The 12,863-nt window shown below is 30.1% G+C and overlaps 1 protein-coding gene across 1 annotated transcript; it reads left to right on the top strand.

Moving 5' to 3' along the window:
* Positions 1 to 1,522: 1,522 nt before the first annotated feature.
* On the top strand, positions 1,523 to 9,466 carry LOC107608407 (uncharacterized). The gene is made up of 13 exons (XM_016310202.3): positions 1,523 to 1,637; positions 2,159 to 2,403; positions 3,117 to 3,159; positions 3,956 to 3,982; positions 4,075 to 4,164; positions 5,415 to 5,602; positions 6,283 to 6,412; positions 6,490 to 6,603; positions 7,515 to 7,631; positions 7,863 to 7,883; positions 8,264 to 8,322; positions 8,675 to 8,765; positions 9,386 to 9,466. The coding sequence occupies exons 2-13, from the start codon at positions 2,174 to 2,176 to the stop codon at positions 9,464 to 9,466; spliced, it is 1,191 nt and encodes a 396-aa protein (XP_016165688.1). The 5' UTR covers positions 1,523 to 1,637; positions 2,159 to 2,173.
* Positions 9,467 to 12,863: the final 3,397 nt, after the last annotated feature.

Genomic DNA, 12,863 nt, shown 5'->3' with positions numbered 1-12,863 from the left:
TTGATATAATTAAGTCAGTGCAATAAATTGTATTGAATGAGTTAAAATAATTAAATCGGAAAACACTCTTCAAAGTATGTCACGTCAGTTTCATTATTAAGTACAGACATCCAATTTTTATATAATAGAATAAATTTTGTTTGGATTAATCCACATGTTGTCCTATAATAATTCATATGATGATTTTAAACCGAAGGGCATGAACATTGAGTTCTTTTACCCTTGATACTTTGAAGAAATTGATCTAAAAAATGAAGTTATTTCTAAAATGACATATCGCACACCACATGTGGAAGTTAGGAGTTGACTGCTTTTGAATGTTGACCATGATATAATATGTATAAATTTGATATGCATGCGAGCTAAACAATGTTTGCTTTTTTTTTTTTTTTCGTTTTAATTTTTTAAGAGTATTTTTTCTCACATTTAAATCATTCGATGATATTTTATTGACTAAAGTAAGAATTAGATTATCGATAATTTTGACTTTAGACTAATTATTTTTGATAAAAAATGATAAATATGTATGTTTTTATTTTGATGGATAGTATGAAACGAAAATAAAATTATTTATATATTTTATTATTTACAATGATATGTATCATATTACTGTTATATGAGCATAAAAATTACGTAATTTTAGACCGTAAAATATTTATTTTTTATTAAGTTTTTATATAATTTTTATTAGTTACTTTCTATTTATCACGAATTCCATTAAAACAGGTGATATTTTATTCTAAAAATTGTTATCTACATAATGATATTTCAAATTTCATAAATAGATATCACAGAAGTTAATTGTACATATGAGTATTATCATTAAGTTTTACGTGATGAATTAATAAGATATAAAGTTGTTTACTATTGTAAAAAATTAAATTAGTACTTTTTTTTCTTTAGAAATTAATTAATCTAAAATCAAAATCTTTAGAGACCTAATTGTCACTCTAGTCTATTTTATTCGATGAAAGAAGAAAGTAATAAATATAAAGATAAAAATGGCATTACAATTTCATTTTGTAATGAAATTCTAAAGGATGAAACCGTAATTTTAATAAACTTTTAAGAGTGAATACTCAATTTGACCCTTGACAATTATCTCAAAAAGATTATAAGGACTCCAAACAAAAAAATATATAATTCTGTCTCTGATTTTTATTTTGATGAGACTGATTAGTTTTTATAAAAAAAAAATAAAAAAAATGTAACATAAAAGCTAATAAATTCCATAAAAATAAAGGTCAAAAATTAAATTAAATATTTTTTTTTGTTAAAAACGTCGATATCTTTTAAAATAATTGTGAGGCTGTTTAGAATTTTTTTTAACTTTTAAACTTTCTAGTCAACAAAGACCTTCAAGAATCAAGATCCAATATTACTCCATCAAATCCCATTGGAATCGGAACCCAATTTACATGAAACACGAAGTAGTATCATATACTTATATATACTTAGAACACTACGCTGAGTGCTCTCATTCTTTCTTTCTTTCATTCATTCTCAAACTCTTATAACAGAGATTTACACACACACATTCACTTTCTTTTTATCTCTCTCTTTTCTGGCTTGAAAAGAACCCTCGTTGTTACAACAGAAAGCAGCTTCTTTAACAGTTTGCTCCGTTTTGTTTGCAGGTACACATGTTCTATATATCTTCTTTTGCATGCACCGACCTAACTCGTTTCTTTCGACTAATCCGCTTATTTTTACAAATGTTGATTCAGTTTTTCTTTTATCCATAAATTTTTTGATGGTTCTTTCTTTCTCCGTTTCTTAATTGGCTTAGACACCCTAGCTAGAACGATTCAAAGTTTTCTTTTTAGGTTCACACTGCAACACAATAACAACCAACGTCAATTAGAAATGTGCCAATATATCAATATGAATAATGAATTCATAATACGACAACTGGACAGCTCGACATTCCGTTCATGTTCTATTACTTCTTTTTCAATGTTATTATTATATGGATATATTATTTTATTTATATCTTTAACTTTTTATGCTGTGTTTCTGAATCTCTTATTGTATAGTACAGTGTAAAATGATACTTGAACCAAAAGGTTTGTGTTCCAGTATTATGCGTCTGCATTGTCAATGATTTATTTATTTAACTTTTTTTTCTTTAATTTGTTGGTGGTAATTCACATTGCAGCTTTGTTTTGATGCAATGGGGATGTTGGGAAGCTCCACCACCTCATTGTGTCTTGGAAATCATCATTGTGTTGAATTGGCCAAAAAGCATATGATGAGTAATGTGAGAGAAAAAACTTCAAAGGCATTAGGCGCAATCGGTTTCATTGTATGGGTCATTGCTGAGATACCTCAAATAATCACAAACTACAGAGAAAAATCAACCGAGGGTCTCTCTGCTACTTTCTTGATTACATGGATCATAGGGTAATTGATGAGGGTTGTTGCATTGTTCTTATTTATTCCTAATATATGATAATATGATATGATATGATGTGATTTGTTTGCTCCTAATTGTTACCTTTAGTTCACAATATCTGTCACTTTGGCCATTTATATATTGATACCAAAGTTGTTTATTAAAATACTCCTTTTTTAACTACTATTTTATAGTATAAATATTTTATTGACTTTTGCTTGGAGGGTTTAGGTGAAAGATGCTTAATAAATATTGCACTGAAATGTGAGAATCTTAAATATATTGTACTAGAGTGACAAATATTAAAAACCAGAGGTATTAATTATTTGTTCATTGTTAGTTTTGTTTATCTGTTCTGTGGTTTTAGTTGAAGATTTTAATCTTTAACACTACTTTATACTTGATGGGAATGATCCCTTCAACTTTGAGATCACTATATACGTATGTGATTTGTGGAGTGTGTTTGAATAATCTACAAAGACCAAAGAAAAACTTGAAAAAAAAAATACATTGTAAAAGACCTCATTTTAAATAGTACTTATGTTGAAATTTTGGTTTGAAAAGAGACCAATGGCATTGATTGTTTTGTGTCCTCAAATTTGTAACATTTTCAAGTCTTCTCATTTCAGTTTTTCTGTTTCTTTGATTATATCTGCATGAAGTTCCCACCACCTGTATAATAGTTCCATACAATTTTTTATTTCTTTTTTTAATTTTGCAGAGATATATTCAACGTCTTTGGATGCTTGCTGGAACCAGCTACCGTGAGTGTTTCTTGTGTCTGAGATATTTAGAAGCATGCCTTTTAGGATCAATCTTAAAATTTGCCATTGCTTTCTCCTATGTTAACATTCATATCAACATGAATGATGATTGTTGAATCAAATCCAAAGAAATACCCAAAAGATTTTTATGTTGGTTTTTCCAGAGCCTAACATGACTCTCCACTTTTAACAGGCTTGGTATCAGGCTAAGTAAAAAAGTTTGCAACAAACACTAAATATTTTAATAGTTATAAACTTTATATATTGGAGAAAGCGAAATTTATTCAAAGTCTCCTAAGTGATGCTTTTCTTTGTTAACCTTTGATTTTGAAGAAAGGAAATTGCTAAAAAGCCATGAACATTATTCTGGCTACTCCTCTATGACCCTATCTAGTTATTCCGAATTGTCTCTTTGCCACAAATTAAATCTCTGGCAAAAGGATATATGAATAACAAACTTATAACACATACTGCGTTACTATATTCCGAGCAGTGGAAACATGTTTATGCTCAATATTCTCTTGGATCCTACTCATTCAGAAAATCAATTTTCTTATGAATATTTCATTATCAAGATTTAAGGTTTCTATACTTTTTATGGAGATAATGCTCATTCCTGGTGTGCACACACATGTTCAGTCCAATATTTATTCATAACACACAAGAAGTCAAGAACATAATATAATTCACGCACATTATATAACAATTAGCTCGGTATACATTTAAAATCACAGATTTTGTGATGAATCTTAATTTAATAAGGGTATGCTAATGATTTTGTTTCTTGTTTATGCAGCTTTCAACACAATTATATACAGCAGTGGTAAGGATTCTAGTTAGTAACTGATATATTCTTATACCTACTAAGTTATTTTTTCTTAATCTGATTTTTTCACCTGTTGTGTTGATTTGCAGCTGTATTTCATCATAACTGTTTCACTTTGTTTACAAGCAATATACTATGGACACATATATTCTCCTATGAAGTATCATAAACAGCTCAAGGTGCAATTTCATACTTTATAAATTGATTAAATTCTGAAACGGTCACAGACATGCTATTGTTTTGTTGATGTTCTTTGCCTCCTTTGACAATTGAGATTGAGATTTCATGAGGACTCTGAATGTAAATAGAGAATCAATTGCGGAGGAGGTATAATTTATTCTATGTGAAATGATTTGCATAACATCTTGGTGATGATAATTCACACAAACTCAACATTTTTGCTCTTATCAATTGTATACTTTTCATTTTCTACAAATAAAAATGTTTTTAATATCCTCATTTAATTCACAGAAATAGCTCATGGTTGAATTGGAAACAATATTTATATCAGAATATCTTGAAGAGTGCTTGATCAAATTGCATGATCGAGAAAGAGTTAGTGTTATTCATAATATACTTTCATCCATTGTTTTCTTGCTAAAGTTATAGCGTATTAAAAATATGATGTAACACAATCACATTATATATATCTCCATACTCTAGAGGCAATTTTCTTTTACCTATTTGGACTATATTATCATATTGCCGACCCCACCTAGTGGGACAAGGCTTTGTTGTTGTTGTTGGACTATATTATCATATTAGACTTTAGCTGGAGAGAAAAAGATTCACTATATACTATTTCTCTACTAAAATTATATTCTAAAGTGTGTAAAAACTGTAAAATATAAGCTACTCTATCAAAGTTGAGATACTTAGGTTGTGTTGGATACTCTCTTTAAGATAGAAATATAGAGACAGTGGAGAAAGAAATTTGTTTGGTTATGGAAATAGATGGAGGCACAAAATATTTCTATCTTGGAGACAAATATTTTCTGGACTTCCAAATATTAGGAACAGAAAATATCCATCTCCATCCTTAAATAAATATTGAAAATACCTTAATTTCCAAAATACGCACATGGTAATCTAGGAATACGTTTTTTCCATTTCATTCAGGGCACCCCTGAAATGGCCAATTAACTTCTAGTTCGCATGAATTGGGCTGGTCCATTTCACGAGTGCTGCAAGTGAAATGGACCTGAAGCCCATTTTGCGAGTGTCCCATGTGAAATTGCTGAAGCTTACTCCTGGAAAGCTTTTACCAGATGCGCATTTTGGAAATTAATGTATTTTTAATATTTATTTAAATAAAAAAGCCTCGTCTATGTCTCTCGATCTTTGTATTTCTATCTCAAAGATAAAGTTCAAACACAACCTTTATAGTAATCTCTAATTGCCTAATATACTGTATCTATCTGTGTTCTAGATCGCCAATGATGGGAAAATTGAGACACCAACAAATTTGGAACAAAACCACAGTGGAATGAATAATGGAAGTGATGCTGATCAAAGTAAGGAGTTTGATGACTATATTACACACAATGCTTTGAGTTCTACAATTCCTGTTCTGATCATTACTAAAAGAAGTTCTGATGGAAGGGAAATATGCCACCAGTAATTATCTATCTCTTATGTGTTGTTCTGCCTTTGTCTTGGTTATTTTTTTTGAAAATTCTATTGAGTGTGACATAGAAATCTTAAAATGCAAATACATTTGAACTTAATGAATGATAAAGAAATTGAGGTGGCCAGGGACTTTACAGGCAATTAAAGTAATGAAAGTCGATTTGTTTTATCAAGAAGTGGCAGCCCTTTGCAACATCACTGGATAAGATTAGAAAAAAACAAATTGAGTACAAAAATTGGTGGTTATTTTAATCAATGGTTCAGTATCCATTTATGATAATAAAATCAGGCAGTGCTACTTTCATATACTGTTGTACTCAAGCTTCTAAAGACCTTTTCTGTTTAAAGGAAAAAAGTAATTCTTGAATATGATGACTTGGTTATAAGAGTGAAATAAAGACGTGACAAAACTATAACGGTTGTGGGGTTATGAAAGTAATAGACTAATCACATTTAAGGCATAGTTTATATTTTTCATATCATGTTCCTTATGATTAACTACAATGAGCTCCAAATTGTATTGTTTCTTTGGATTAATCTCTTCAGAATATATCCAACATGTTCATTTTGTTGCTTTTCATTTTAAGTGTTTTCTTGATTTCAATGTTGAAATTTAACTGAATTTTGATGTTGAAGATTCTTATAAGTCCTTGTTTTCAATTCATTAGGTCACCAACGTATCCATCTCTGACAGCGGAATCCGTCTTAGCCCAGGATCCAGTAGAAGAGCCCTTGCTTCACTCCTCTGCTGCTACACAATCTGATCCAGTTTCAAAGATCAAAACTACTCTGTGTTTGGTAAACTTTTCGACTTCAAATTTACATATTTAACTATCACTGCATTGCAGCCTATTCACATCTATGATTTTGCTCAGGTTTCATCATTAACTTTGCTTGGTGTCTTCAATCTGCTTCAATCATCAGATAGAGGAATGGTCCAAAAACCAAGTCAAGAATTTGTGATCTACGTCGGACGTAAGCTTTTTCAGGTAATGTAAGATACAACTTGGTTACTATCTGCCTTGGTTGAATTTCCATCTTAATTATTTATACTAGGCACTGTATACTATAAGAGAATGAATAACCCAATTTATTAGCTGAATTTTTTTTTTCATTTTGGTTATTTGTTTGGTTTACATTATTGGTGGTAACATCCGTCATAGACAACCATGTATTGAATGAAAATGAAGAGAGTATATATATATATATGGGAAATGCTGACCTTCACTCCTATGGAGTGAATGTTGCACTTTAAAAGAGTGAAGGATAGGATTCCCCTCTAACTAACACATTGTTTTAAAGCTAATATTTCAGATTGATAAATAATAATAATAATGTAAGTTAAATAATAGAGAAATAATAGAAAAGGAGGACCCCAAGAGTTAAGAAAGCCTATAAGAATTCGACAACTCATCAATCCTAGTTCTAGATAGCATTTTTTTACTGAAATTTATCTTTGCATCGCTAAAACTCCCTATAAATAATTAAATAGCGATGACACATTTATTTGCATATTTTCTTGTTTGATCTTATATAGCTCATTCTGTAGTCTTGCGAGTGTTAATTGAACATTTGAACTTATTCTCAAACACTCGTCTACTAGAAATAACATCATAACTAACTAACTAACTAACTTCTGCTCTAACCAACTAATTCCAGCTGGAACCTAGATAATTTCCTTACTTCTATTCACACTGATTATAATACCATTAGAACTAGTCAGTAACTTATGAATCTGATATTTTAAATGTGGAACTGTTTGGTTATATCTTTTGATTGCTAGGTAAATCCTGACACTGGAAAAGATTCTATTTTAACAAAATTGAAGCTTATATTGATTTTCAAATGTTTTATAGAATGAAACAAAATCCCAGTTCTTTTCATGTTACAACAATTTCAGGTTAGTGGTGATCAGCAAGCAGAGCATCCTGTAGAACACAGTAGTATTGGGACCTTACTTGGTTGGGCAATGGCATTTATATACATGGGTGGAAGATTTCCTCAAATTTGTTTAAACGTGAGTTGTATTTTTTGGTCCAAAGTTTTCTCATTGTGTTAGAGAAAAGTTACATAGGGGCAAGAAATTTTATAATTGCAATGGTAATAAAGTTACATGAGTACTTGGAAAGTTATGCTGTCTATTATGTTAATTTCAATTTTTAGAAAGCTTCATTGAATTACTAGTAGATCATATAATGAGGTTTCCCTTATGTTTATATTGACCTTTTGATGCTTATCAATTTTGCAGATGAAAAGGGGTCACACTCAGGTTAGAGACTCCAACCCTTAAAACTAGTTATTTATTTGTTTTTAGAATTTAATTTTGATGTACTATCAGTGTAAAATCATTTTATGCATCCAATTACATAACGCCATATTAGCAAAAATAACTACCGTTTATATTGACTACGTGAATGGTCATCCAAGAGAACGGTTGTGATTGCATGACTGTGTAAAATATTTTTACACCGTCAGTGCATCAAAATTAAACTCGTTTTTATTCTTCTTTATTATTTTTTAACGGGAAACTTTTTTGAGTTAGTGGTATGGTAGAGACATGTCTGATGTCTCCCCCTTGTCAAGTTATCATCGCAATTTGCAATAAAGATACTTGTTTACGGGAATAAAGGTCTCTTTTATGATATGTAGGGCGTCAATCCTTTGATGTTTCTCTTTGCTTTGGTTGGGAATTCTGCCTATGTAGCAAGGTATGCTGACACTATAGATATACAGTGAGAAAAGATGGGCTTATATGAGAGTGGAAGGGAAAAAATCTAACCATATACAGATTATTATTATTATTATTATTATTATTATTATTATTATTATTATTATTATTATTATTATTATGATTTGACAAAAGTGATCAATAGGGTTAATAAATAGAAACAAAATTAATTGACAATTGATTACTTTTACTTTATAAATCTTTGGAAGGTCTTTTGTTTTTTTTTTTTTTGGGTTATTTTTTGTTGGTATCTGAATTTTTTGAATATATATAAGTTCTAAACCTCAGTAGTTGTATATATCTGAAAGAACTTGTACATATTTTTTGTGCAGCATCCTTGTGAGAAGCTTGGATTGGTCACAAATCAGGCCAAATCTGCCATGGGTAGTAGAATCAGGAGGATGTGTCCTTCTTGATTTTTTTGTATCCTTTTTATGTATTAAGGATCAGAAGAGAAAAGCTTAATTTAGGATGGTACAACTAACTGACTTATTAAATATTAAGTATGTGAAAAACAATTGAGAATTAACTTTTTTTTCAACTAATATCCAGCTAACATTTCTTTTCACTTTTTTTCTTATCTATAATAACAATTCAAATCCTTAACTTTTGTCCGTTTACTGTTTTATTAGTCAATTATTTTTTAAAAGCAAAGTTGGTTTTCTAACAAAATTGATTTCGATATCAACTTGGGATACAAATAGTAGCATTAATTTTAAAATGCTAAACCGCAAGCAAAAATGTCATTTAACAATGATGAGATTGCTTGTCCACTCAAATGTATATTGGTAAATAGAGTATTGTTACACTGGATATGAAAACAATTCATTATATGATTAATTTTTTTCTTTTGGGAAATTTTGTTATAGCCACTGAGGTAGAAGTCTAATCATACATATTATGGAATGTAATGTTATGACGTCCGAAATTCCAGAAAAAATAAGATGGAAGAAGATACAAGTAAAACAATGTCTTAGAGTCCTCTTTAGTCATTCTAAAAAATGAGCATTGCATAAATTTGTTAACCTTAATATCAGTTTTAGATTTTAATTCAATTCATATATTTTAACCATTGGAACTCCAAAGGCTTGGGTAGTAAGTTCAAAAATCAAACTGCTGCTTAAATGACAGTAACATGAATTCTCAGGTCTCTCTCTCTCTCTCTCTCTAGATTTTTTTTCTTTACTGTTTTATACTTTTATACCACTGCCTTTTAGTTCCACCATGATGCAATTGATGCATTCTACAAGAAAAATATATGAACCAATTTCTTATGGACGCATTACTTATTTTGGAAGTTTGAAATAAATCATAGTGTGTTTATTAAGGCTGACTTTCTTGGTAAATTGTAATTAGATGTTGGTAGCTTCCATGCTGTCTCCAAATTATTGCTGAGTGAAGGTGAAATGGACTTTGGTGACTGCTAGTAAAGTGTTTCCTATGAATGAAGTACAGAGAGCATAAGAGGCAAATTAATGGTCCAATTTTACTTGTTCAAACCTGCAATTTTGTTGTTTTAATTTGTTACTTATATTTTGTATTTATCTATAGTTTTCTATGTTCGCTGAGAATTTCATTTGTTCGGGAGTTAGAATCTTAGAATAGTAACCAAGAGTACTAGCGAAAGAAGAATAAATAATTTACAGATTTTGTCAAATTTACATATAAGACGAGTAGTTTAATTTTAACGAGGGTTAACAATATTATTCTGGATAATCTTTCTCTTGTATTAAAGCCTTTGAATATAGACAAACCGTAATATTTTTTTTACTCTTTAAGTGGTGCAATCCTTTTTCTAAATTTTTTATGCTTTCACCAAATGCCTCGTAACTTTCATATAAATTATATTACTTTTAATATTTATTCTTTATGTGAAAATTTAAAAGTGCGAAAATTGAGAATTGTTAATTTAAATTAATTAATTTGAATAATAAATAATTAAGTTGAAAAACAAAAATAATTATTACCCATTTTTTTTAAAAAGAAAATTTATATATATTATATAATAAGATAAATATAGGTTATATCTAAATAGTTAAATAAAATTTTAGTTGACCTAATATTAGCAATAATTCAATAAACTAACATAAAAATATCACCAATAGACAATAGTTAATGTGCGTGTGTGAGTAATCAAGCCGTGTAAATTTTATTTTGTAATTTATTATTTGTACAATTAAATTTGAGGATACAAAATGAAATAGATAAAATTAAATGAGAATCATAATTTAATTAATAATGGTAAATAAATATAAATAAACAAATAAAAGCACTAACTCTTGGAATATCAAGACATGCATCATTTAGGAATTGTAAAAGTTACCGAATTCCTTTTGTAGTAAGTGAATAGTAATAACATCCAGGTAAATAGTCTAAATTTATTTTATTTATTATTTATTAATTTTAGTAACAATTAATAAATATTAAATAAAATAATTTTAGACTATTTTTTATTAATTTTTTTTACTACCAAATATTTTCACATTAAATATTTTATCGATGAAGCTGAAATTTAGTCTTCAAAAGTAAAATAAAATATTAGATAATAAAGCACAATGTTTCTGTACCGAGAGTTACCTAAAACATTGATTTGGGCTTGAACATGAAGTTCAGATCCCTTAGTATGGCAGCGTCCGAACTCTTTGGTGCTGAGGTACCGCCTGTCCGAGTTCCTCGTGAGGAAGTGTGGGATGGTACCTACAAGAAAGTCCAATGCTTAAGTTAGCAAGGGTATTAAGCAGGTTTTTAGTATATTAGAACGTGTATATACCTGAGGGGTGTCAGTGTATTTATAATACAGTCAATAACAACCTTGAGTAGTTCCATCTTTTCTGATGGATAACTGTTCCCTTTATCTTGGAAGTTTGTTAGGACTTATCTTATCAAAGAAGATAAAGATTCCAATCGAGATTCCTATGAGTAGTTACCTGCTTTGAGCAGGTAAAGCTTTACCCCTTTTTACCAATGTCCGACCTTTTTAAAAAGGTTGGGTACATCGAGAAGGCCACCTTTCTTTATGGGTCTTTTATCTCTATTGGGCCTGGCTTTTATTTATTGGGGCAGGGGATGAATAGTGCCTCCGCTTGAGTCCGAATTCCTTTTATGGGTCGGGTTCAAGCATCTCGTGGCTTCTGTTGTTGACGTCGGTCCTACCACCGTTGATAAGTCGGGTTACCCGACATATTTAAAATTTTTGAATGTTTGTTTCTTTAGTGATGGGCGAACGTTGCGTGGCAGTTTTTCCTTGGAATAAAGGAAAAATCTGTTTTGTCTTTCTTGCGAATTTGATGCTTGAAACATTTAAAAACGTTTAACAATGAAAAGTTTCTAAAAGACTCTTTTTTTGCATTACTGTAGCGGTTACCCTTTTGTTTATGCATTGTGTTGCCCCTAATGGTGTCGCTTTTGATGTGACAATGTTGCATGGGAGGATGCCATTTCCGTCTTCTGTATAAAAAAAAATTGAAAAAAGTGGCTTCGTTTGGCTTTATTTGATTTTACCTGACCTCTTTTGAACTAGGTCCGACTTCTTTTTGTAACAATTTTCAATATTTTACTTCTGTAGGTATAACTTTTATGTCACGCAATGTACTTACGAGTATGTCAATTAAAGTTCCTCTTAGCATGCGAGCTTAGATAGATACTATTGTCTTTGTTGTGTCCCTGTGATTGATAGGGAGTATTGTGAGGAGTTCCATAGACATCATAGTATATGTGAGAGTAAGGAGGATGAGAGGAACTATGAGTTAGAGGCCCCTAATCCGGAAGAGAGAGTGTGCTTTCCTCCCCTAGAGAATTCTGAGCGATTTTTTTTTTACCCATCAGCACGGACAATTAGATTGTTTTATCCTAGATAGTGCATCGCGAGTAATTATGGTCAAATTATAAAATTCTAATAATTGATAAGTTTTTCGATTGGTTTGCACCTATTACACGTTAGGTGTGCAACATTATAATGGTGTCATGTAATGTTAGTGTGTTTTGTCTTAAAATACTGTAATTCATCATACTGTAAATTACGTCAAAACACATTGTTAATATTTCTTGTGAACTTAAATACTACATTTTATTCCTAAACCCAACACAGAATAACACACGGAATAGGTAAATTTCGAATTTTCAATATACTGGGGTAAATTGTGCTGTGTGTAAAATATTTTCTTTGTATTTTCTATTGCTCCAAACTCAACAATAAAGGGTAATAGATAACACTTTAGCCACAAAATTGAATTCCAACATTTGGGGGTATTCAAATCCAAAATAAACTCAATCCAAAATTCTGTCGACTGAATTAAGATTATGTGTAGGAATTAAGGACGTCGTTTGTAGGGAATATGGACTTAAGTTATTAAACTAATAAGATGTAAAAAGGGTAAAGACATTATTTATAAGGACTTAGTTTTGCAATTTTTTTCCAGGTTAACGAAATGAGAAGGTTGCGTATGGTCCTGTACATCATTATGAACCAGTTCAATTTGAGATGTATAAAAAGAAAGAAAAATTGGTGAATATCAAAAGAGA

This window comes from Arachis ipaensis, chromosome B7, assembly GCF_059453495.1.
Source record: "Arachis ipaensis isolate K30076 ecotype BB chromosome B7, ASM5945349v1, whole genome shotgun sequence".
NCBI lineage: Eukaryota > Viridiplantae > Streptophyta > Magnoliopsida > Fabales > Fabaceae > Arachis > Arachis ipaensis.
Note: the sequence above shows the minus strand (reverse complement) of the source record. Positions and strands in the feature narration are given on the sequence as shown.